This window comes from Grammomys surdaster, unplaced genomic scaffold (assembly GCF_004785775.1).
Source record: "Grammomys surdaster isolate TR1022 unplaced genomic scaffold, NIH_TR_1.0 126121, whole genome shotgun sequence".
In the NCBI taxonomy this organism is placed as follows: Eukaryota; Metazoa; Chordata; class Mammalia; order Rodentia; family Muridae; genus Grammomys; species Grammomys surdaster.
In genome coordinates, this window is record NW_021620929.1 from 5060310 (window position 1) to 5087483 (window position 27174).

Consider the following 27174-nt stretch of genomic DNA (forward strand, 5'->3'; position numbering starts at 1 on the left):
ACATGTCTATATGTGCTGTAGTGTAACACTGTGGCAGGCAGAGACACAGTAGGGAGCTTATGAAGAATAGCATCCTCTCCAATCCTGAGTCAGTTCCAGGGGCTTCCCAACTATCCAGACGGGGAGGCTGAAAACAGTGGAAATATTTTCTCTACAGCTCTGGAGGATTGACACTAACCTCCAAGTGTGAGCAGGACCCAGTGGGAGGGGGCATGACTCCCTGACTAGTCGTGGGCTCTGCTTAACTGGAAGTCTTGGGCAATCCAAGGCTTATAAGGGATCATTTTAGCCCCAGGCTGCATTACCATGGAGCAGCAGGACCATGTCTGCCTGCCTGGTAGCTGGCCTAACAACAGTGGTACTCAGCCTGTGGGTCACGACCCCTTTGGTGTCAACTGACCCTTTCATAGGAGTTGAGTATCAGATATCCTGCATATCAGATGTTTATATTAGTTCGTGACAGTAGCAAAATTACAGTTATGAAGTAGCAACAAAAATAATTTTGGGGTTGAGGGTGACCACAACATGAGGAACTGTGTTAAAGGGTTGCAGCATTAAGAAGGTTGAAAAACACTGTCTCATGAGGGTGCCATATTGGATTAGGGATCTAATGACTTCAGTGCATCATCGTAGCTGCATGAGCTCCATTTCCAAAGAAGGTCACATTTGAGGTCCAGAGGAGTGATGCTTCATCCTATCCTTTTTAGGGGACCACAGTCCAACACACAACACCTCTAAAGTGTCAGAATTCCAGAAGCATCACCTGCCTTCTCCACTCAGGTGCTACTGTATCCTGCTGCATTGCCTGCTCACCAAATGAGCAAAGGCCAAGGCTGAAGATATAGCTAAGCTGTAGAGCATTCCTGCAAAAAACTGTAAAACAGACAAGCCAATAGATAAATTAGATGATAGATAGATAGATAGATAGATAGATAGATAGATAGATAGATAGGATGCATACACACATGCATGCATACATGCATATGTACATACATATATACATACATACATACATACATACATACATACATACATACATACATACAAAGTTTCAGGGCAAACCATACGGGAGAACAAAAAAGGAAGATAAGTTCAAAATCTGAACAAAGTCCTCACTGATAACTCACTGCTCCTGGAGTCCCCCTGGCTCGGGGTTCTCAAATTATTTCTATTCATGACCCCTTTTTGCCCAGAGTAGTTTTATTCAACCCAGGCTATGAAAGTATGTAACAAAATGCCAGGCCCAGAGAGATGGCTCAGTGGTAAAGCATGCTGGCTACTCTTAAGAGGACCTACCCTTAAGTCCCAGCACTCTATGGTAGCTCACAGCTGTCCGCAACTCCAGTTCTAGTGATCTGACACCTTCAGGTATCCATGGGTACTACATGCACATGATACACATATATACATATACACACATACATACAGGTAAAACACCCATACACGTAGAATATTTTTTAACATTTTAAAATATATGAAAAAGTCATATTCTTTTATATCTAGGCTATAAAAAGAATCATAAGCTTATTTTTAAACAATTCTTAGGTGTGTGCATTTATTATATATCATTAATATATATTTTACTATTAAAGACAAAGACAAGTTTCTATAATAATAAGATTAATTAAATATTGGCTAAATAATTGATATTGTAGGACACAGAGCACCATCGATTTTTTTTTAGAATTGATAGATATTTTTATTTTAAAATCACCATTTCTTAGACCAGTGTTTTGTATAAGGACAACAGAAATATATTTAGGACCATTTCAGAAACTATTGGAAATTCTGTCCTACACACAAGCTAAAATCCATGTAACAACTTTTTATGACTCACAAGCTAGCAGCTCCAGCGGCATTTTTTGGGTCTCATTTATTCCTTGACAACTTCACACATGTATATACAATGTATCTTAGTCATATCCGACCCAAGTAACCCCTCCCACTCTGCCCAGATCTCTACCAAGACATCTGCCTTCCAATCTCATGTCCTTTTTATTTAATATCCCACCGGGTCCAATTAGCACTGTGCGCATGTGCATGGGCGTGGGGCCACCCACCGGAGCTTAGGCAGCCTACCACCAGCCATAGCCCAGAAGAAGAATCACCCCTCTCTCCCCAGCAGCCATCACTTGTGCATAACTCCTCAACTAGAAATGTATCCTCTCCCGCCCATGCTGGAATGTTGACTGGCCTGATCTTATACAGGTCTTGTATAGGTAACCGTAACTGCTGTACGTTCGTGTGTGGAAGAACAGCCATGTCATTCGAGAAAGACGGTGTTTGACAGCCCTCATTACCACCCTCCAGCTCTTATACCCTGCCCACATCCCCTTCCTTGACGTTCCTTGGTGAGCCTTGGAGTTGTTGATGTAAATGTTTTATTTGAGGCTGAATACTCATTAATCTCTTAGGCTCTACACTTGACCACCCAACTTCGATAGAAGCTCTAACCTATGGGTATAAACAAAACTATTGAGAGCCATTTGACAACATGTCCCTTCAGCAAAACAGCAGTAGTAAGTTCTGTCCTCAAGCCTAGGACCTCCTGAGCCCTGGGCTTTGGCCCAGGTGTGCAATGTCGGGCCGGCATTCCCTCCCATGAAGTATTCATCGGAAATTGGTTACACACATAACAGTCATGTCACTGGTACATCTGTGTTACATCTTGCCTGGAAGATCAGTATTGTAACATGGAACATCCATCACGGGGTAACCTCATTCAGGATACTTTCCTCCCTCAGCATCCTGCATAGAACCTTCTGGCATTCTGAAATCTAGTCAACAGAGAGTCTGTTCTTTTCAGTCAGTTCTAGCTTGATTTCTCTTATGTCCCACAACCAAAGTGTCAAACAGCGATTTTTTTAAAAGTTAAACATGTAATATAATCCAAAGATACCATGCCAACCTGATGAAGAGCAACAGTAGGAAAATATTAAAAAGCCTTTACTATTTTAATTTTAAAACTTCATCAATATTCACTGTTCTGTATTCAAACCATTGTTTCCTTACCAGTAGAAAAATGCACATGTGCAGTAAAAATACTGCAAATTCATAACATACGAAAGTCTCCAATCTGTGCAGAGGTGTTTCGGGAAGCATGGCGTGACACCATGCACACAGAATAAAGTGTACATGTATGTGCAGAACCAAAGCTGCAGAGAAGTCATGTGATGTGGCACCAGGAAGTGCTGCCAGAAACACCTGGGGTCCATTATGCATTTGATTTTTAATTAAATTTTGGACTGTGTTTGTTCAGAAACCTCTGACTGTTGCCAGAATTTTCACAATCCTTACATTCAGTTAAGGGGTCACAATCCGCCATTTGAAAAGCTCCATCTTGAGAACCCTTTCAAGGTACCAGATAAGGACAGAGGAGACTGACATCTTCCTCACTCTCCCTCCAACCATTAGCAACATCTACTCTGTTGACTAGCCATCATGTCTGTCGCTCCAGCCAGGCAATTCCAAGACCCCAGGAAACCCAAGGAATTAGATTTCGGGGGAACCTCTAACAATGTCATTGTTTAAGATCTTTGAGTACCTGCCCCTGTGTGGCTATAAAAAATTGGCCCTTTTCATGATGCCCTGGGTCCATAACAGAAAGGGGAAGAAGATCATGTTTGCTCTGCTCTCCGTGAGCTCAACCCTCAGAAGTCCTGGACTTTGTAGAAAATGTGATGCAATTCACATTTTGTAAGGAAACAGGTAAAGTAGTGTTCTGGGCCCATGGAAGTGGCTTTCTCCTAGCTTAGTTTGCTTTTTAATCTATTTGCAAAATCAGAGCCAGCTCCAAGTAGAGGTCTGGCCTTCAGGTCTAAAGCTGGAGCATTTTCATGGACACCCCTAACTCTGACCAGAACTTGGGCCCTGAAAGAGGGAGTGTCATAGAAGCATGCCTTCTGATACTAGCTCCCCCACCCACCCCTCAGCACATCCTAGCCCCTGGCTGCTTTGATGCTGCCCGGGTCTTATCTGTGCTTTTAACCTTGCATGGCCACTTCTATGAGCAAGGTTTGGGGAGAGGTAATCTCAAACAGATGTACCACATTGGAGGCAAAAGAAAGAAATGCACCTGCTGACAGATGTCCTTTGAGATAAGCTCACAAAGGGTCCTCAGTGTTGGCAGAAGATCCTCTCACTGCATCTCCTCAGAAGCTGGAGGTGGGGGTGGCCCGCAGGACTTGACAGGAATAGCAATAGGGGAAATGGTTATGGTGGGTTGTTTTTTTTTTTTCCTAGAACTAAGTATCAAGAGTGATTTTCCATTGCTGTGTGCCCTCTGCTTGTTTTCTACCTTCATTAAATCTCACGACTACCCAAAGTCAGACATCTAGAAAGTGCCAGTGCAGAATGCATTCCTGAAATGCCTAGTTACAGAGCTATGACCTTGACAGAGATGCTCTGTTTGCCCCTCAGCATAGAAAGTCTGCCTTAGAATGAAACATTACTGGAGGCAGCGGGGGGGGGGGGGGGGGGATGGGACACTGCTTTTCTGGCCCTCTCTGTCTTTGTCACAGAGGAGTTGATTGAAAGGGGCGTTCAAATACACTTGTAGGGATTTAAGTCATTTCCAGGAAACAACTTCCAGCTTTGAGGGAGGTGTAGAGGCCTTGCTGGTGCAAAGCAACAGGCAAGGTAGAGAACATTGCCTGAGAAAGAGTAGCTAGACAGAATGACCTTGTAGGTTCCTAAGTGTCTTCCTCCTTGGGTCCCCCAAGGTCTCAATGTCTCAGCCACAAGAGAGACCTGACAAACTGTATTTTCTATCCCCCCCCCCACCTTTCTGCCTACTCTACAACCCTCCCTGTTCCCTGACCCTGGAACCCCCTCCTTTCTACACACGCACCCCTAAAGCTGCTCCTGCCCCCTGGGCTTTGAGGGACAGCGGTGTGAGATCAACCCAGATGACTGTGAGGATAACGACTGCGAAAACAGCGCCACCTGTGTGGATGGGATCAACAACTACGCATGCGTGTGCCCGCCAAACTACACAGGTACGGACATCGAGGGGTGCACCCATGCTGGAGTATTTTGTGGGGTCGAGGGTATCACTGAGAGGATGCGATTTTCTGATGACATCCTGGAAGGAGGAGGGACTTCACCTCCTCTCCAAGAAAGGGCTCCCCAATACCCTCTGTGTTGCTCGTCCCTCTCCTCCACCTTCATCCTCTCCGGAGTAAACCTCTGATTCCTCCCCACTTTGGAGGCTCTCTCCTCTGCGGTACTTACCGCCACCCCCTTCGTTTGGAACCCCACATGTTTGAGGCTGGGCGGAGGGACAATTTCACTGTTGCTGTCTGGATCTGGAAATCTGCCTTCCAGACACTCTTCTAGGAACTGGGGATGCAAAACTGAACAAGACCCAGCTCCTTCTCCTAAAAGGCTTAAAGGTCAGGCCAAGAAACACGAGCTTCAGGGAGAGAAGTCCCGGGTGGGGGGAGACCATAGTGGAGAACTTATCCCCCGCTGGTGAATATACAGAAGGCTCCCATGAGAAGGAATCCTCAAGAATGTGTTCCCACCCACCTGCCACCAAAGCCCACTGCCTCTGTTACCTACATCCACAACCCCTCCTGAGTAGAGTTAAATATACCATTAGCTTGAGAAACAAAATGTCACCAAGTGATGTCGGTAGCCTGCTTTGTGATGAAGTCAACCTGAAGTGGTATGTCCCAGACTGCACTTCCATGAACTCTTTGAAGGGTCAACCCATTAAAAACAGTAATAAGTATGGAAGCTTGAAAAACACTGCATACAGTAATAACCATCTTCTTGGAGCAGAGAACCAAACTGACACGGTAGAGCTGTGAACATTCCTACTTTAAGGAATTCTGTTTGTGTTCCTTCCCAGTGTATTTGATCTCTTCTTACCCCACCCCTCAACACCATTAGAGATCAAGACATAAGCGACATCATTTGGAAGTCCAAACCTAAGGCAAGGAGAAATATGATGCCTCTATTCGGGGTTCCCTACCGGAGTCCACAGAGCCCAGCTCTCCTGTGAAGTGGAGCAGGAAGTGGGAAATACACATGATGTCTGGAAGTGCTCTTCATACCTGCAGAGGAGGAAGGGCAGAAACTCCTTTTGCCCCTCAGAGACTTTGCAGTTAAACAGAGAAACCCTGTCTCAAAAAGAAAAGAAAACAAAACAAAAAAAAGAATATGTTCAATGCCAAATAGAATCACAAACCACAATGCCAGCAGCTAAGGTGGGGGGAAAGAGGCTCAAATTGCCTCTGTGGCAGAGATGGACTTTTAAATTTTTCCAGCATGCAGATGGGCATTTACGTGGGCAGCTGAGATGTGCTCTGTGCCCCATGGGGCCCCGCCTGGTATCTGCAGATGTGTTGCAGTTTGTACCTGAGAGGAGAAGTGTTACAGTTTCTATCTGAAAACATATCCACACCCTACTCAGAGGCTTGTCTATTCCCCTGAGTTTCTGCGGGGGACTAGGAAGATGCCTCCCTGTGCCTCTCCCTGGGCAAATGTAGAGAGGTGCAGTTCAGGTCCAAATCAGGGCAGGGCAGGGGTCAGCCAGGCCCCACCAGAGCAGAGACCAGCCTCTGAGGCTGATCCTCATGTAATCACTGCCCAGCCACCTCCATACTTCCTGTCCTGCTCAGCTTCCTGTTCCATCCTGACCCAACCCCCCACACACACCTTTCTGGAAAGAGCATATAATTAGACGGTTTTCCTCTCTTAGATCACCTTCTACTTGGCTTTTTCAACATAAAATCCAGGCTCAGTAGTTAAGAACACTATCTGCTCTGTCAGAGGACCTGGGCTCGAGTCCCAGCACCCACATGGGAGCTCACACTGTAACTCCAGTCCTGGGGGATCTGATGCTCTATACTGACCTCTGTGGATACTAGGCATGCTCGTGGTCACAGACATACATTCAGTCAAAACACTTACATACATAAGAATAAGAACAAGTAAACTTTTCAGCAAAAAATTAAAGAAAATCCTGCTTTAAACTCATTCACCGCTCCATGCTATGGCCCTGCTTCCTGCCCGTTTCTCCATTCCTTAATGTACATTTATTGGATTTATCCACAAGCTCCATCCCTAGGTATTTATGACACATTAGGTGTTTTTCGCAGCACTGTGAACTTCAAAGGTGGTATGTCCGGAGATCAGAACTGCAAGTTCCGTTATTTCCTTCTCTGAAGCATGCAGAGGGCTTTCTGGTCTGTAGCAGATTTAGCTTGCCTGGCCCATTTCCCCCAGGAAGCTTCCCCCAGCCTCCTCAGCACTCTGCACCCACAGTTTACCTTCATGGTAGCATTTACAACTCTGAATGGTAACTGCCTGCCTGGCTGCAGATAACACTCACACAGCAATGAGAAGAAAGACTGGCCATTGCTGTGTTCCCAGCACCTGGTACAGTGTCTCCCCTGATACTCAATACACCGTTGGTGAATGGGGGAGGGGCGTAAGCACAGCCCAAAGTCAGGGTCTGACCTGTGGCTTCCACTGCAGCAACTCCAGGAAGGCCAAGAGAAACAGCCAGACGGTGCTGACTGTCCAGGAGAGACCCCAGGGACCTCTCATTGTCCCTCTAGGGAAACTGAGTCAGGAGTCCTGTAGAAAGGATTGACAAAGGAAAGAATGTAGGGTTCCTGGTGTCCATGACTTAGATCTAGGGTGGGTCACATCTAACCCTGTGGCCTTGGCAATGCCCAGTACCCTTCCTGATGCCTTGTTTCTCTTCCCTGTGACCTCCAGGGGAACTGTGTGATGAAGTGATTGACTACTGTGTGCCCGAGATGAACCTCTGTCAGCACGAGGCCAAGTGCGTCTCCCTGGACAAAGGATTCAGGTAAGGCTTGGCTTCATGCTCTGGCAGAGAGCCCTGAGGACTCTCCCTCCAACAGCCTGGGTTTGAGGCTCTGAGGCAGGTGGTGTCTGTCTCTCCCTGTACAACCATTCCCCTGTCTTCCTCTCTCATGTATTCACGTGTTTCTGTCTCCGACCCAGGCCCTCGCATATTTCCCCAAGTTGCTTTTATCTTTTACAGTTTCTTCCTCTCTGGATTCTTCTGATGGTAGAAACAAAGAGGTGGATACATCACCTCATCCTCCTCTTTCCCTTTGCCCTCTCACTCTCTTCTCCCGCCTTCTCTCTTTCTTAGCATGTCTCTCCTTTCCAGAGCTGAATGAGGCATCCTAGGTAGACTTCCTGGTGGCCCACCATCACGGTCCTGCTTCCTCATGACCACAGGAAGTTTGCTAGACTGTGCAGCTGCGGGAGGGGAGGTGGGGCCAGGAGTCCTGACTCGGTGCAGCAGTCAATGCCATGGGTAAAGCTGTCTCCTTCATCTCCAGCAGCAAAGCCAGTTAGCATCAGGGGACCAGATGAGCAATTTCCAGTTAGGAGGAGGCAGCCTAAGAAGAACATCCAGTTCTCGAGCCTGAATGTATCTTCCCATATGTCATCTCTCTTTCTTTCTGTATGTGTGCACATGTGTGAGTGGGCGTACTCAACAGCGTGGCATGTGTGCAGGCCTCGGGTTGATGTGGATTGTTGGCAGAGGGTTTCCCACTAAGCCTAAAGTTTGCAACACCGTGGCTGGCTTTTATGTGGGTTCTGGGAGATCTAAGCTTGGGTCCTCAGACTTACACAGCAGGCATTTTACCCAGTGAGCCTCCTCTCCAGATATGTATTGTCCTTTTCTGTGGGGACATCATGGGCTCATTGCTAATCTCTAAGGGAATTATTGTAAGAGGTGTTAGACCTGTGGCTTTGCCAGGATAAAGTAAACCACAGGTTCTCTGTGCCGCCCCATTCACATCTACCTGTCTGCCCGTGCCTCTCCGAGATATGCTAGGCAGGAGTTTCAGGAGGTGGGGTCACCTGAGCGAAACGCCCCAGACTCCCACCACCCCAGGATCCAACATCAATTGAAAACTTCCATTTATGAAATACAAGGCTGTATACTGCAAGTGGACAAAACTGTGTGACGTGCAAACTGGAAAGAGGAAACGGACAAAATTCATGCTCAGACCCAAAGCAGAGATGCCCAGACTGTCAGGCAAAGGGTTTCAGGTGTGCTAGGAGGGAACTGTGGGAGGTGACTAGCCCTCAGCTATACAGAACAGTGAGAGGTGACAAGCCCTCAGCTATACAGAATGGGAAGATAGATATTCAAGATCAAGTAAACAAACAGCAAGCCTAGAAGTCGTTGGCTTTGAAACTGGTCAAGGGTGAATGTGGACACAGAGAGTTAGAACTGCCAGATTTTTCTATCCTCCGATGCTTGTTCTGCAGATGTCACCCTGGACTATAATCAAGGGTCCTTGTGTCTGGGACGAGATAGGAAAGGTACCACCAAGCTTTCCTTGAGTCTTCTTATTTATATGTCCTGTCTCCCAGGAGACAGTGCCTCAGAAAGTCTGGAAGCCAACTCAGTAGTGGTGGCGTTTATAATCAAATATATTCAAAACAATAATCTATTCTCCCGATGAGGCATTTTATTATTGTATCTCCCTCCCATCATCAAACACCTGATATCTCACAGCCTAGAGGGACGCTAATGAGAGGCAGTGATGCAGTCAGGGTGACCTTTGCTTATCCTTGGAGACACTTTAATGAGTGTTAGGCAGAAATGCTCAGAGGCCCTGAAAATAATAACGAAGAGATCTCATTGCCTTGTGTACACTGAAACCTCCATGCAGAACCTGGTCTCAGGAGCCCTTCACGCTTCCACTGGAGAAACCGGGTCCCTCTCAGTCCATCCCCAGTGACACACACCCAGCTGCCAGGGAACCAAGAGAGAGAAGGGTTTGCAAGTCAACAGGTCTGGCTGATTGCTCACCTAAATCCAGATACTCCAGGTGTCCCTGGCCTGTGGTCACTAGATCACACACAAACTTTACACATTGTCAGCATGGAAGATAAAGCAAAATGTTTGAAAACAGAAAGAATTGAAGTGACTCTACCTGCTGCCTCTGTAAGTGTTGTATAGACCCTGCTATAGGGAGTAAGGTCCTGAAGCCAACATCTCAGGGCAATGTGTGAAGAATGTAGTGTCAGGCCCTGCCCAGGCTCCCTGCTGGGATTAAAGGTGTGCTGGCTACATCTTTTTTTCCTTTTTTAAATAGCAAAATCTTGAGGTGTTTCCTTTGCTCATTAATGCTTGAGAAGAAGGCCATGCTGATAGAATTCTGTAGACATTTCTGCCTTCAGGCCTCCACCACTGAGTTTGGAAGAGAGAGTAATTTCCCTACTTGAACTTCATGCTTTTAAAGGTTGATTTTTGTCCTGTTAGATGTTGGATGGGGGTGGTGTTTCACACTGAGGAAGGTTGGTTAAGTTCAGGCGCTCTCCTGGGCTCTTTTGGATGCAGGTAATGCAAACTCAGATGCCTGCCAAGACTGGGGTGTTTGCTTTTGTTTTTAATATATTTTTCAGCTCGTTTGTGAAACGACAGGCTTCCTTTCAACATCTTCATGCATACACACCCACCGCTGTGCCCTGATCATATCCGCCCTTCCCATCCTCCTCTACCGCTCCACCAGACCGTTTACCAGTAGCTCAAGTGTTGAAATGAAACACAACCCCATCTCTCAGCCTTCTAGTTTGTTCCTTTAGGAAAATGGTGGATGTGATGGTGGGAGACATTTCTTAAATTTTTAAAGATGTATTTTATCTTATGGATGCATATATATGTACACATATACATACTATATATAGATACATACATATTCTGATGGAACTGTTTCTACAGGGTCACCATGTCCCTTCAAAATCTTTCTTAGCTCTACTTACCTGGCTCTGGTGTAATGCTGGGGTTCTGCCCGATTCTATCTATACTGAGGGAGGGATGGGAAGTGTCTCTTTAGTTTTTTGTTTGTTTGTTTGTTTGGATGGTTGGCTGGTTGGTTGGTTGATTGTTGTTGTTGGTTTTTTTTTTTTTCTTCAGAGTCAGGTCCTGAGGGTGCAAGCTAATAATTCAGAGCTCTCGCTTGCCCTGAACTCCCTGCCTGAACCCCCTCACCCTTGGGCTTGCATAGATGGCATTTTGACTTTTACTCTGCCCAGAAGAATTGAGTTGATGGGCCAGAGAGGTACACAGGCTTTGCAAGAGGGAGAGAGGCCAGTGAACACTGTGTCGATGTATGTGTATAAGGGTGCCTTAGCTCCGGGTGCTCTCAGGTCTGTTTCTATGCAGGGATTTCTGTTTTGTGACCTCAAATAAATGAGCCACAGACTCATGTTCTGTCTACATATAGCCTTAGTTTGGGTGATAGCAAAGTATGAAAGGGCTATGGACCCACTGCTCTCTAGGGAAGGCTGGACCAGTTGGGACTGGGGCCTGAGCAAGGACAGCTGCTTCCATCCTGCCCTCTGGGAAATAGGAGCTTTGAACCCTTCCTAGCTTAGCTTAAATGTCTGAACAAGCAATAAAACAAAGACAGAGGTAGTACCAATACCATCTTTTCCTTCATCCTCATTGTCATCATGTGTACTGTCTGACTTTACACAATGTTCACTGCACTCCAGAGTAGTGGAGGTTGTTGAAGACCCATGGCTTTGAGAGAATGTGCAAGAAAGAGCAGCCATGAGTGGCCAATACACCTAGAATAGCAACTGACACAGTGTCACTCCTGTCACTCGATGAGGCTTGAGTGCTTTCTGAGTGCTGCTTTAGATAGGGCCCTCTCCCCTGCAGGTCACTAAGGATCTGATGAGATGGTCCTTGAAGGTGCTCAGCTGGATGTCTGACACTAAGGACATCTGGGATGTCAACTCTAGGTAGAAGGAACCAGATCTGCCCCAAACACTGTGTGATTCTTCCCATGCTCCAGCCTGGTTATGAAAACAGAACTTGTCCCATCCCCTTACATGCAGCAACCAGACCCTCCTTGACTCTGGGAGCAAAAGCCATGGACCATAAGTGGAGCCCAGTAGCAAAGGGCAGCCTGGTGAACCCTTAAGGAACTAGAAAGCGAGGTTTGTCAAGGGAAGGCACAAGAGCACCTGCAAGCAAGCTGGCAGGCCCTGAGCTAGCTTCTCTCTGCCTGTGTTCCAGGTGTGAGTGTGTCCCTGGCTACAGTGGAAAGCTGTGTGAGACAGACAACGATGACTGTGTAGCTCACAAGTGTCGCCATGGAGCCCAGTGTGTGGACGCAGTCAATGGCTACACATGCATCTGCCCCCAGGGCTTCAGGTACGACAGAGAAGCACTTCAGAAGGAAGGTAGTGTGGTCTAGATGGAGGGAGGAGGCAGTGTTGCAGGCCTCCCCGAGGCTAACCAGGGTAATTCCATGCAGAAGTCAGGCTTGAGTCCAAGCTCACAGAGTCACATGTGTCTGATGCTACCTAACGGAGGATGCTACCATCCTGGAGTCTAGCTTGTGGGTGCTTGGAAACCAAAAATGGCATGGCATCTTAATGACAAGAAAAGATGTGTGAACTGAGAGTGTAGCTCAATGCTTAGCGTGTGTATGAGCCCAGGTTCAGTCCCTAGCACCAAATAATAAAAAAGACGATGAAAAACTGGAGGTGACTTAGCAGAGCATCTGGGATCAGTCTCTGGAATTGGTGCTAGAAGAAAGAAAGGGCAAAGAAGAGGGAGGCACTGGTCACTTGGTTAGATGTCTGTGGGGTATGCAGAAGAAGCCATCTGGGCTACAAGTCCCCCCTCAACCTGGACTGGAAGGGTTAAGCATGGGGATTCGGGAAACTAGGGGAGCGGGGACCATACGTAAAAGGCACTCGGACTGAAACCAGTACACTCTAGATACCATGAATATGAAATATGCAGATTAACCTTAACATAGACGCCAAGATATGAGCCAAGAAACAGTTCTGAGTTCTCCCTAGTCCTTATTGAACCTAAGGAGATAGTTCAACAGTGTTAAGAATAATCACAGGCTGGAGAGATGGCTCAGCAGTTAAGAGCACTAGCTGCTCTTCCAGAGGACCTGAGTTCAATTCCCAGCACCCACATGGCAGTTCACAACTGTCTATAGCTTCAGTTTCAGGGGATACTATACCATCACAGACATGCAGGCAGGTAAAACACCAATGCATGTTAAATTAAGATAAAATAAAAAGCTAGGAGGTGGTAACTCACACCTTACCAGCACTTGGGAGGCAGAGACAGGTGGACCTCTGTGAGTTCAAAGCTAGCCTGGTCTATAAAGTGAGTTACAAGGCAGCCAGGGTTGTTACACAGAGAAACCCCTGTCTCAGAAAAAAAAAAAAAAAGTCACATTGGCTTTGTGGTTACTAGGTTAATAGCACTCAGTGTGTTAGATTTTCACACGTAGCTTAGACAGATAACGCCAGACCAAACAGTTGGGAGGGGGTATTTAGGGTGGAGGGCAAAGGTGGGGAGAGAAACGGGGGGAATGGCGGAGAGAAGGGAGAAGTGGAGGCCCACCATGACCACGTAGAGAGAGGGGGAAGGGGAGGGGGAGGGGCGAGGGGCGAGGGGCGAGGGGATAGAGAACCTGCAGGCAGAAGGATCAAGGGAGCAAGAGAGAGAGGAGGGGCCAAGCAGCCCCTTTTATAGTGGGCAGGCCTACCTGGCTGTTGCCAGGTAACTGTGGAGAGGAGCATACCTGGGTGTTGACAGGTAACTGTGGAGGTATAGTTTAGACAGAATACTAACACAGTGCTCTTACAGAGGACCCAAGTTGCATTCAAAGCATCAGGTAGTTCACAACCACCTATAACCTTCAGCTCTGGAAGGATCCAACCCCTCTGGCCTCTGTGGGCACAGGCACTCATGTGCACATATGCACACACAGACATACACACATAATTCAAAACTATTTTTAAATAAATCTTTCTAAATAGAATATTCACATGGTAGCTCTGCCACAGCATTATGTCTCATCTCCAGAGCTCTTCACGCCCTGAAGAATTCTAACCCCAGCACCATCAACAACTCAACTCCCATGGCCTCCAGCCCCAACACCGTCAACGACTCCCCATGCCCTCCCTGTAACACTGACAATCTCATTCCACTTTTTGTCTCTGTGAACCAACTTCTCCAGGCACCTCAGCTGAACAGTCAGGCAGTGCTGGCCTTTATGGCTGGCTCCTTTCTCTGAGCACAGCTCTCTCAAGGTCCATGTGTATGGTTGTAGGTGTTAAAACTCCTTCCTTGGTAAAGCAGGATTTCCCTGCTGACCAGCTATGCTATGTTCCATTTATGCATTCAGCTGTACTCTGCACAGACTCACCCCAGTCCAACCTGATAACTGAAATCTCCACTCTAATCCAATTCACTATTTTTTAGTTTATTTATTTATTTATCTATCTATCTATCTATTTATTTATTGTATGTATACACACATACACCATACTCTTATAGAGATCAGAGGACACTTTGAGGACAGTTCTCTCCTATCATGGGTGCCAGGAATCAGACTCAGGTCATCGGGCTTAGCAGCAAGCACCTTTACCCACTGAGATGAGCTACATGCACTAACTCGATTTGTGAGAGAAAGAGAGACCGAGACAGACAGAGACAGACAGAGACAGGCAGAGAGTCAGAGAGAGACAGAGAGAGAAAGACTGAAACTTAACTTGCTCCAGTTAGAGGCAAGGATGGAACCTCCCACTACAGCTCTCCTCTTTATCGATAACTATGGGTGTCTCCTCTCTCCAGTGGGCTCTTCTGTGAGCACCCTCCACCCATGGTCCTGCTACAGACCAGCCCCTGTGACCAGTATGAGTGCCAGAATGGGGCTCAGTGCATCGTGGTACAGCAGGAGCCCACTTGCCGCTGTCCCCCAGGCTTTGCTGGACCCAGATGTGAAAAGCTCATCACTGTGAATTTCGTGGGCAAGGACTCCTATGTGGAACTGGCCTCCGCCAAGGTCCGGCCCCAGGCTAACATCTCCCTGCAGGTATGTCCGTTCTTCCCCTCCCAACTACCACGCTTGGAAGGAGTATGGCCCCCTCTGAGTACAGCTGGATTTTCCCAGATCATTAGCAAGCTGGCCTCTTTTCCCAGAATATGAGCTTTGCAGGAGCTGGGCTGGAGCAGTCCATAAGAAACTCCCTGGTGAGTCTCGCAGCAGGCATCAGCCCCTCATTAAACCATTCATTCCTTAAAAATCACTCTTGCAACTAGCATATGCTGGGCAATGGATACCGGGTGCTCTGTAAGGCCAAACAGCCACTAGGACAGAGAAAGAGACATGGGTGCTGAAAGAACACATGGGGTGGGGTGGTGGCGGGGTGGGGAAAGGACATGCTCCTGGCCTATAGGGAGGAATCAGAAGACTGTCCAGATGCATCGAGAGCTAAGCCAGATCCGAAGCTTATATAGGACTTTACCTAAATTCTGGGTAATAGGATAAGAGAATGGGGTGGCCAAGCAAAAAGCATAGGCCAGAGAGGAACTAAGAGATCTGCATTTCTAAAGGCATAGAGAGGCACAGCCAAGCAGGACCACATTCAGGGAGTGGGAAAGAGGTCAGTATGAATCAAGTTGTTTTCTCAACAGCTTAGGTCCAGGGATGCAACTGGACAGAGCTGGTCAATTAGTAGCCCAGGCACTCCTGGGTGATCCTGGGCACACACAAGGGCTCTGTGACCCTAGCTGAGTGATTTAATCTGGAGCTTCTCTAATTATTCAGCGCCTATAATTATTACCTTGTAATTCGCTTGAGCGCCTAGACACAGCAGGCTGTGCTCTAGACCATAGGGCTGAAGAACCACAAGATCCTCTCCCTGCAGAGCCCTGACCAGTGAGCAGAGCTGTACTGTAAGGGTGGATGCTAGCACAGACAGGAAGCCACCACCCTTCCAGCTCTCTTCCTTCACCCTTCCCCATCAGAACAGCCCCCAGTGTTCCAGACACCCAAATGGGATGTACCTGTGCACATCCCGTGGAGACTCACCCAGGAGCCAGCTGGACAGCAGGACAGCTCCTACTAAAGCCTGGCTTCCAGCCTCAGCAGCACCTAGAGTCCCCTGTAGAGCTTTCAAACTCATGTTTGCCCACAGAAGCTAGTACTGACTTGCTCTGGGGTGAAGCCCAGACAATAGTATTATTCAGATTCCCCAGATGGCTCTGAACACATTGCTTGCTTTGTAAGATACACTGAGGTAGGCTCTGGTCTTTACCTATCGCTTACAACTATTATTAGATACTTGATACTGAGAGACAGGGGCTTCAAAGGAGGCGGGTACTTTGTGGGATCACATTGTATCCTAGTGGGAGAAGCAGATTAGGACTGGGGCCTCCTGACTTATATAGATACAAGCCCAGTTTCTACACATTTAGCCAGCCACAGATCATAAACATTTTAAAGAAAACTGCCATGAAATTGAACATGTATGGACACTCTGGGCCCCCAGCAGGTATGTCCAGCCCACAGCCCTCTGGCCAAATGGTGCCAGCTATGAACATGATCCAGACAAAATCGGACACTTACTCCAAACGTGAGATGTTTTTACTTGTGAATTTTTTATAAGCTGATTGCACAGTTCTCCAGCATGAGTTTGTAGGTGACAGTGTTACATCACAGTCTTAAACAGTTGACAATGATGGTAACCACTACACGTTCGTGACAGCTATTGCCATAGTATTTTTCCTGTCTCGGGTATCGTCATTCATCCGGAGGTAATAGAAAGCACATGGGAGGCATGCAGGGATTCAACGCAGATACTCTTCTATGTAAGGGACTTGAGCATCCTTGAGGGGTGGTGACCCTGAGGTCATAGCACATAGTACATGTTCAATGCATATTTGTCAAAACAATTTGCTCAGCTAGCATTTGCTGGAGTATAAACTTGAGTCTTGCCTTCTGCACTAGAAAGGACAGATGGGAAAAGAGATGTGGATTTGAATTCTAATCTGGTCCAGGCTCTGAGGTAGCCACCTCAGAGCTGGGAGTGAGTCCGGTGAGGTTGGAGCTTGGGTAAGTCCTAACCTATATGCCCTGATTGCTCTCCCCAGGTGGCCACTGACAAGGACAATGGCATCCTTCTTTACAAGGGAGACAACGACCCCTTGGCCCTGGAGCTGTACCAGGGCCACGTGAGGCTGGTGTATGACAGTCTGAGTTCTCCTCCAACCACGGTGTACAGGTAAAGACCTCCCCTCTCAACCACAGAATCTCTTCCTACAGAGCAGACACCAGGTGACTCTGGGGCCTCCTGTCCCACACAGACAGCGCTCACACAGTGGCAGGTGGGAGGGAGAAAGGTGCCACTGGAGGCAGAAGCGGGAAAGGAAGGCAGGCCCATGTGGGAGATGACACCTCATTACCATAAGATAAATGGCCAGCTGGCTACTGTGCACGGAGCCAGGTGCTCCAATGGAGACGGGGCTGCTTAATGAGGTGCCCTTTTCAAAATGTCATCCTAATCTTTTATTAGTTTAAGAAAGAAAGCAGGGCGATTAGCATGCAATTCAAGGAGAGGAAATTCAAGAGCACCTAGGGAACAGGACTATACTTAAATGACTTTCAAACTGTTCTGAAAGACAGTGCTAAACCTAAGTCTCTTTAATTCACCCTATAGGTTGGGCAGCTTGCTATAGCTGTAACAAAGTACCAGAGGTGCGATCAGCTTATAAAGAGGGAAGGTTTCTCTTGGCTCACAGTCTAGAGATTTCAGTCATGCTCACTTCATGGCAACTGAAAAGCAAAGAGAAAAGAGGAGCCCAGGGTCTCATCATTCCCTTCAGCCTATGCCCCTCAGTGAGCAGAGGACTTCCCACACAGACCCTACTTCCTGAATATTCCACCACCTCCCAGTAGCACCATGCACTCTGAGCCAGGCCTTCTACATACGAGCTTTTAGGGGACATCTTAGACTGCGGACTGGAGCATGTGACTTGACATGACTACTGTGCAGCAGTTCTCTCTTGGACACTGTAGGCCAACACTGAGCCTACTCACTCTTGGCAGCCTGACCTGAAGGCCATCTCACAGACAGGCTCATTCACTCTGAATGTTTCCTGCTCTTTAGTAAAGGACTCAGTTAGTGTCCCTCATCTGAGATAATCCTCCAGAGTCAGAAACCTCATGATGCTCGCACGTTTTCAGTATTTAGACCCCTTATCTAAAATAAGGCGGAACCACCCTGCAGATTTGGGAAGCTCAAGCCTCTGATTCTCCTCTAGCAAACCCAGTTTGAAAACCCTGGTTAAAGCTAGTGGTATGAGCTGGTGACGGCAGTGAAGGCCTTTAATTCCAGGGCTCCGCAGGCTAAGAAGTGAATGCAGATCTCTGTGAGTTCGGGGCTAGCCTGGTCTATAAAGTGAGTTCCAGAACAGCAAGGGCTACTCTGCTTCAAAAAAGCTAAATAAACAAACAGCAGTTTGGGCTGGAGGGCATAGTTCAGTAGAAGAGTGTTTATCTAACGTGCCTGCAGCCCCTGAATCCAGTCTTCACGTCACACACGCACACACACACACACACACACACACACAGTGGAGTGGGAGATGGAAGCAAGGGGAGGAGGAATCAGTGATTCTGAGAGCAGACTGTAGTCCCTGAGGTGACAACACGTAGTAATGTGGTAAAAATACAGAAATATACATTTTTTTCAGTCCTCACCCCAGAAGTAATGAATGTGAAGCTATCAGGGAGAGGACAGCAAATCTGTGTTTAAGGAATCCTTCAGGTGACTCTCATGCATTAAAAGAAGAGAAGAGGGAAAAATTTGAGATAAGACCCTTCTGTGTAGCCCCAGCTGGCCTGAAACTCATTATGCAGACCAGGCTAGACTGGAACACCCAGAGATCTATCTGCCTCTGCCTCTGGAGTACTGGATTAAAGGTACTCGGTGCATAAATTTCAGAAGCGGGGCTTTCCGTGTGAGAGTCGGATCTTGTAGGGAGAAACTTGCATGCGCGGAGACAACAAGAGCACCAACCAGAGAGGAAGGCTCACAGTGGGAGATGGGGAGAGACAAGGCAGACACTGGGTCTCCTAACATCTTCATTTCTGAAACTGGTGACCTTGAACCAAGTGGGAAGGACAGAGAGTGGGGAGGCAGGGCCAATGGCCACCTGACAAACTGCCTGAGAGAAAGCACTTGGTGTCACTCGGAGGGTTAAGGGAGTGTCTTCCTCTCCTGCCCAGCCTCCTTCCTATGGCACTGATGGGCACTTCCTAGGGTGCTGGTGAGTGTGAAGCAGTGTTTGGCAAGTAAGCCGTGTCGTGGGCGGTACAGAATGAACTGTTAGAGGCGGGCTTCCAGAAGCATCTGAGCTCGGTGCAGAGTGAGGGGCCTTCTGGAAACACTATGCTGAGTTGGGGACCAGGGGACCTTTGCTGCCTCCTAGAGCTGCCCCCAGGGAGCTATATGAATGTATTGATAGTGAGTCCACTAGGGAGATGGCGTGCCCTTGGAAAGGAGCACGTGTGGGCATCTAAGCAGATGATGTGGATTCACATTCCAAGCCTGGTGGCAGAACATTACTGCCCTTCAGCACGTAATCATAAGGGGCCCCAGGCTCCAGAAACACTGCACGGAAAGTGATTTTACGGGACAGTTCATGTATGTTTATATGCATGTCGTTCACATCATCTTAAGGCAACGAGAGAGAGAGAGAGAGAGAGAGAGAGAGAGAGAGAGAGAGAATGTGTTTTGAGACAGGGTTCTCTGTGTAGCCCTGGCTACCCTGGAACTCACTCTGTAAATTGAATTTATAATTCTAGCTAGCCCATATAAAGGATACAATCCAGGTATTTTATTTACAAACCATAAGGCTAGATTGGCAGGTTTGGAGCTTATTCCTGGCTATAAAGTCCCTCGTTACTTGCTGTTTCTCCTGGCCACATGCTCATGGTCCATCTCCTCTCTCCTGGTGGCCTCCTCCACCTCAGCCTTCTGTCTCCTCCTCTCCCTCTGCCTGCAACCCCCTCACTGGATCCTCAAGACCCACCTCTCTCCCTCCACTACCCAGTCACAGTCTTTTATTGACCAGTTAAATCGGGGAGCAAGGTTCACATAGCATCACTTGGTGTATGTGCGGATCTGCTCCTGGGGCAGCCACGTCTTGAGAGCCAGTATCTAGCATTAGAATACAAACAGCAGCAGACCAACCCACTACACACTCTGTAGACCAGGCTGACCTCAAACTTGGAGATCCCCCCACCTCTGCCTCCCGAGTGCTGGGATTAAAGGTGTATGCTACCACCACCTGGCAAGCATATGCAGTATTTTTAATAATACATGTTTTGATTGCAACCCATCACAGGAGGTCATGTGTGAAATTTTCCACTTCTAACAGCATGTTAATACTAGGTTTTTGGTTGTTTTTTTTTTTTTTTCATTTTGGAGTCTTTTGCATTTTGATTTTTAGATAGAGGGATGTTTAACCTGTAGTGTTATCTCTCACTCACTGACCTACTTGGTAAACATCTGTCAGGTACCTGGGCTGAGTGTGGGGGCATGAGGTTAAGCATCCCACACACAGAAGACACGCATGTTCACAGACAGTAGCTACACATGCAGAATCTAACAGGCCTCCCTGGAGGCTCTCCAGCCTGCTGTGGGGACACTTCCAAACAAGGAGTAAATAGTCCTGCTTGGAAGATAAGGGATAGTGTTTCCACAGGGCAGGACTGGGAGATGCCTTCTGTGAATGCCATGCTGGGAAGGGCTGTAATTAACAACTGGCACTCAGAGCTGACAGCAGCTGAAGGGACAGAATGCCGTTCCTCAGAGTCACTGCAGTGACCTCTTGCCACCTGGAAGGCCATGTCAGCCTCGAATGAAAGCCAAGCTGCCAAACTAAAGTTGACCCATCAGGAGAGTTGGCAGCCGACAGATTTCTGTCCCCTGAGACCCTATGAGCCAGCCTCATGAAAGAGTGAATTGCCAGGGCCCCTGCAGCCTTCATCCTTCTGGAGCAGCTGGGTTCCAGGGCCTCCCCCTGTCCATCCTTGATTCTGCTAAGGCCCCCCAGTAGTCATAAGAGCTGAAGAAACATGTCAAGGTTCTGCTGTAGGCAACAAGGCAGACACACCAAGCTTAGCTGGGTCTCTCCTGCCTCAGGATAGGCCAGGCCTTCGGTATGGAGACTTTACCACGAGACTCCTCTTCCCACAGGGCCAGGGGCCTGCAGGAAGGGCAGCTTAACAGAACTCCAGTGGGAGCTGTTATGTGGTAGGAGCTGTAGACTATGAAGAAAAACTGGAAGTTCGGAGTTTAAGGGGCCATGTCTTAGGTTTTTTTTTTTTTTGGATTTTAAGGTTCAGAGCTCTGTGCATGAGTCAGCTCTACCTGGCAGGGCGCATACCCTGGCAGTTTGAATTGCCACCACCACCCATCAGGCGGGTCTTGGTCCCATCTCATCCTCAGCACATGAACGAGCAAATATCATCACTCCTGTGTGAGAGTTGAGAAGCCTGATTGCTCAGAGGAATCCCAGGATGGGAAGAGCTTGGCCTTAGACACAGATCAGGTTCCCACTGTGTGGCTGCAGGCTGTGGTACTAGGGCGCAGATTCCCTAGGCCCAGGCTGCTCGCCTAAAGAAATCACAGGAACAATTTGTTCCTGCAGGGCTCTGTCGCCACCTATTGGTCACTCTTGGCATGGGAAGAAATGACCACCTGATAATCTTTCTTGTACGGCCTGCAGTCCCATAGCTGGGAGACATGAGCTTTAGTTCTGACTCTTTGTGAGGTAGCCTGATTCCCTGGGCAGTAAGTCTCTTGTTTCCAAACGAGGAAAGATGCGCCTCCTGCGTGTGGGCTAGTTAGGGTTAAAGGATGATTTTCAGCTCCTGCCCTTACCCCAAGGCCCACCCACTGCCACTAGGAAAAGAGAAAGGTAAAGAACATTTCCTGCTCTTGTAGAAGACACTTTCAGTTCCCAGAAGCTGTATCATGCAGCTCACTGTACCTGTAGTTCTAGGAGAACCAACATCTTCCTCTGGTTTCAGGAAGCACCGGGCATGCAACTGGTGCACATACACACACACGTTTTACACACAGACAACTCACGTGCACACAAATAACTACATCTTTAAACACAGAACAGAGCCGTGGGCCCCTCTGGCAATGCCTGTGGCCATAGCAGCCCTAGGCAGGAGTCCTCCAGCCTGCCACCACTGCTACTGTCTGGGTCCCAGTGGATAATCCAGAAGACTCGCAGGCCCTCAGCTCCCCTGAAATCCCTGATGATCTCTCCAGGAGCCCGATCACCGGTGCTTGGCAGTGCAGCATGGGTCATTTCTCTTAGGACAAACAGAAGGGTTAGGCTTGGTTTTTGCTTTTACTGTCGTTGTTGTTGTTGTTGTTGTTGTTGTTGTTAGCAGTATAGCTGTTTGCCCACTGATATTTTGATTTGGAAGACCAATGTTTACAACTCTGACAGAAATCTGTGTGTGTCTGTGATTAAGAGTGCAGGGCATGCTTGTGGAGGTCAGAGAACCACCCCGTGTATCAGTCTTCCTGGCCACTTTATTTGATACTGGCTCCTCGTTTATTCCTGTGTATGCCAGGCTGATCTGTAATCTTCTGAGGGCTCTCCTGTCTCCACCCCACATCTCCCTGTAACTCTGAGACTATAGATACACACTACTGAGTCTGGCTTTGCTAGGATTCTAGGATCCAACCTCGAGTGTTGACTGTTACACAGCTCTTTGCCTACCGAGCCATCTCTCTGGCCCTTACACCTTTTTTGAAGGGTGAGCAGGGCAGGCAGACAAAGCTGTCCTTGGTACCAGGGGAGCCCAACACTCCCTGGGGCAGAGAGTTATAACTGCAGTCCTTGTTACCTCGATAGATGCTGGAAGCACTGGACCCAGCCTGGTGGCCCTCAACCATACACCAAGGCCTCGGCTGGCCCTACAGAGCTCAGGAAGAGACAAGAAAATGGCCTTAAGAGCCAGGAAGGAGCTAACAGTATTGCTTGCTGTGCCTGAGTATATCCAAAACAGGAAAATAACTAGCCCGACTACTTTGACCCTTACTTGTTTCTGGAAGGAAAGAAAGAGAAGGCCTCATGCTGTTACCCTGGCTTCAGAGCTGCCTCTGATAGGGAATCTGTCTAATGCTCACCCAAGCATGAGGCTTGGCCTCTAGTCTGTGGGGCTGTTATGAAATGGCATATTGGAAGAGGAAGTGGGGCCACTGGGCAGATATGCCCTTACAGGGAACATTGGGACCTTGGGACCCAGCCCCTTCCTTCTTACTTCCTGGTCACCAAGAAGTAAACAGGACACTCTCAGACTGTCTAAAACAGCTCTGGAATGCAACCTTTGAAACTGAGTTCCCAAATAGCCCATCCCTCCTTTCAGTTATGGGTCCCAGGAGCTCAGTTACCAGGACAGCAGCAGCTCTGGGGTGGTCAGGGACACAGCTGCACATTTTTGCACAAGGTTAGAAAACTAAGAGAGGCCTTGGCCCTCTTTCTCTAACCTTTAAATATCAACTTGTCTGCAAGAGGACAGCCTCTGCCTGCCCTTGTTCATGACTCAGGGCAGTAGAGATGCTTCTGGCCACTTCCCTCAGCTCCCCATCCCTGAACCAGATCCCCCGCTGTCTCTCAGCTCCTGCCCCACCCTCATTTTGCTGATTCCTGGCTGGACCTTATGCTCAAAAGTTGGTTGTTTGATTTAGAGATGAGGTGGGGTGTGGGCTTCGTGATTTGTTATTGGTCCCCAGCACCTAAGACGGTATGAGTCAGTCCTCAGTGGAAGCATGGGTGGATGGATGGATGGACAGGACGTGTGGATGGAGTGAATGGAGAGGAAGAGGAAGAGTAGACAGCTCCATGAGTAGGAAAAAGGAAAGAAGAAGGGAGGGTGGGAAGGATGGATGATGAGAGGACAAATGGCTTTGTTTGTTTGTTTGTTTGTTTATTTGTTTTGGAGGACTTGCGTGGATTCTAGGCCCCTCTACCATTGCTTTCTCCCAGGATCAAAGCTACAGTGAGGATCACCAGGGTGCAGGCTGTGGTGGGTTCTTATTGTCAATGTTCTCTGTCTGTGTGCACATGTGTGCACATGGAGGCCAGAGGACAGCCTTAGGTATGGGTCCTCTGCTGCTGTCCATCTTTGGAGGCACGGTCTCTTACTGGCCTGGAACTGACTGCCGGGCTAGGATTGCTGAGTGTAGCACTGCCCCTGGCTTTTTCTGTGGGTTCTGGGGACCTAACTCAGTGCTTTCAAGACTAACACTTCACTGACCCAGCTCTCTTCCTTAGCTCCTCATAAACAGTACAGATATCACCAATAACTGTTCACATTTGCCCAATAATTTGATCCCCAATAATTCTAGCAGGTTACTCTCCCTCTTATGGAGGAGGACACTGAGACAGGGGGATTCTGTGATTGGCTATTGTCCTGCCCAGCAGTGCCAACCTGTACAGTACTTACCATTTCCCTCGGCTCTTCTGAAGTACCACAGGCATTGAAACTCTCCCTGCTACCTGTAAGATCAGTGGGAATCCCAAGGAGACGTCAAGATGAGTGAGAGTCTCCTGTCCGCCACCCACACCTGAACCAATGAGACAGATCTATGGACTCCCCAGTGAACCCCTTTCTTCATATCCCCAAGGTCCTATAACCCACCACAGTTCCCTCCCAGGCCCTGCCACCAACAGTGTCCTGGGAGAAACAGAACTTTGGAATCAAAAGTCTTGCCTGTAAACTCTATCTCTGGCATGTATTCGCTGGATGACCCCAGACAAATCACGTAACCTCTCTGGCCCTCAGTGTTTTTATCTGTAAAGTAGGTTATCTTGTACCCAGTCATAGAATTATCAAATAATATAAGTGTGTTGGCACTATACATGGCCCAGGTAAATCCTGTTCTGTCACAGATTAGTGAGGGAAGGGAAGTAAACAGCCCTGTCTCCCTAAGCTGCCAACCCTGTAGTTCTGGAAGGAGGAGAAGACTCATTTGGCATATGAGGACCCTCTTTGCTCAGATGTGGCCTGCTCAGAAGTGGTGGTTATACAGTGGATTCAGAAACAAGAACAAATTACTGAAATCTTAACCGAGAGAGTGTATGTTTCATACATGCTAGGGAAAAAAAAATCACATCATACTGCAATGTTTTCTCCTGGATGTTTCTTAGGGGAAGACTAACTCTTCAGCGAGGTTGATGGAGGAAATGGGGTATTTGAAGGGGCAGCATCTTCCGAGAGCAGGTGTCTGGGTGGTCTGTGGGCAGAGCCAGCCTGAGATGATAGCTTGCCTACTCTGAAAAAACCAGGGCAAGAACTGAGCAGCAGCTCAGCGACCCTGCGCTGGCTCTGTGGTGAGAGCAGAAACCTGCTGCAAGGGCCGTCACTGGGGCCACTGTACATCCGGATGTATAAAGGCTGGCATGAACAGTAACTGCTCCCTGCTCAGTCAGTACACTGTGCCTATGTGAGAGAACAGCCCTGTTCTTGGGAGACACAGCTGAGGGACCCAGAGGTCAAAGGTCATGACATGCATACCTTATCCTTGCAGAGGTCAAGGGTCATCACATGCATACCTTATCCTTGCAGAGGTCAAGGGTCATACCATGGGTACTTTGTCCTTACATCACTCACAGAAACTGGAGCTGGGAGCCAGATAGAAGTAACTGAAGAGAAGAGTGTGGGCAATTAGGCGTATTTTCTGGTTTTATTTTTGCAACTTCTGTAATTCACAGTTGTTTCCAAATGACCGTAAAGCAGGACGCAAGCTCTGCAAATCCAACCGCAGCCCCGTTCCTGGCCCCGGAGCGCACTTGACCTCTGGCTCTCTTCCTTTCTCTCCTGTCCAGTGTGGAGACGGTGAATGATGGTCAGTTTCACAGCGTGGAGCTCGTGATGCTAAACCAGACCCTGAACCTGGTGGTAGACAAAGGCGCCCCCAAGAGCCTGGGAAAGCTCCAGAAGCAGCCAGCAGTGGGCATCAACAGCCCCCTCTATCTTGGAGGTAATGTTCTCCCTGTCACCACCCGGTCCCACCTCCCTCTACCTTTCTGACTTCCTGTGTCTACACTGACACCCAGACCTGATGCCAGGGGTCTCCCTAATGTCTTTTTGGCACCTACTGCCAAAGTCAATTAGGGGAGACTTCCTGGAGGAAGTGGCGACAAAACTAGTTGCTGAAATAAGGAACAGACTCTGGACAGATGTTCATAAAGGAAAAAGGGTGGGTCACTGTGGGAATAGCAGGTGGTGGAGGTGAGGAGAGGTAAGAATAAGATAGAAGGGTGTCCAGGCTCTGCGGCAGCTTGCAAGCTTTGGGGTGGTGCCCCTCTGCTCTACCTCTTACACATGGCAAGAAGCACCACACTGAGGTCAAAGTTGTACAAAGGGCAAAACAAGAAACTATCCAAGCTGCCTAGACCTGAAATAAAGCCCCTAGGTTGATGGCTGATGGATCTTGAATTATATGCAAAAAAGAAAAACCAGCATCAGACCGGGGGGTGGGGGGGGGGGAGTTTCAGATTGGGACTCGGTGGTAGAGTACTTCCCTGATTGGAACAAACAGCAGCCAGGCTTCTCTCCCCAGCGACACGCATTCGCACATGTGTCCACACGCAGGCACCAAAGCAGTTTGTTCAATTCAGATTTCTAAGACTTCAGCCCAGATGTCCCCAGCCAAGGGCTGGCATGGAGCCAGGGACTTGCACTTTAGACAGGCTGTCCAGATGCAAGGGACACAGAGTGTTTCTGGCCCAGACTCATATTAGGACACAGCTTCTCCACAAGGAAGAGGGTTGCTCCCTTCCTGTACCTGTTCACCCTGTGGCCAGGACAAAACTGAACACTTTTCCTGCCAGCATGGGGCCTGCATGGGAACTGGCAGGAAAGGAAGAACAGAGAGTAAAGCGGTTTTGTTGGTGGTGGTTTTTGTTTGTTTGTTTTGAGACAGGGTCTCCTATAGCACAGGCTGGCCTCAAACTTCATCTATAGCCAGTGATAACCGTGAACTTTTCATTCTCCTGCCTCTACCTACTGAGTGCTGGGATTGCAGGCATGTGCCCCCATGCCCAGTTTATGTAGTTGCTGGGATTGAACCCAGGACTGTAGGTATGCTAAACACACACACACACACACACACACACACACACACACAGAGTCAAGCTCTCTGCCCAACAGTAAGAGGAGAGAGAAAAAACAGAGCAGATGTCCCTGAAAACAAGATCAGGCCTTTACCAGGAGTCTGCAGACGGCCCCGAGAAAGACATCAGGGTAGCGCAGAGGGGGGTAAAATAGTCTGGAAACCTTGAACCCCAAAGCTTCACTGAAG

At 48.2% G+C, this 27174-nt stretch overlaps 1 protein-coding gene across 1 annotated transcript in view; it reads left to right on the forward strand.

Annotated features, from left to right (window-relative positions):
• Positions 1-27174, forward strand: part of Slit3 (slit guidance ligand 3) — a 595378-nt gene that overhangs the window by 558994 nt on the left and 9210 nt on the right. Inside the window, exons 28-33 of the mRNA XM_028756442.1 lie at positions 4858-4997; positions 7732-7825; positions 12038-12175; positions 14630-14870; positions 16931-17061; positions 25697-25851. Coding sequence (XP_028612275.1) covers positions 4858-4997; positions 7732-7825; positions 12038-12175; positions 14630-14870; positions 16931-17061; positions 25697-25851 — 899 coding nt within the window. The remainder of the gene's footprint in view (positions 1-4857; positions 4998-7731; positions 7826-12037; positions 12176-14629; positions 14871-16930; positions 17062-25696; positions 25852-27174) is intronic.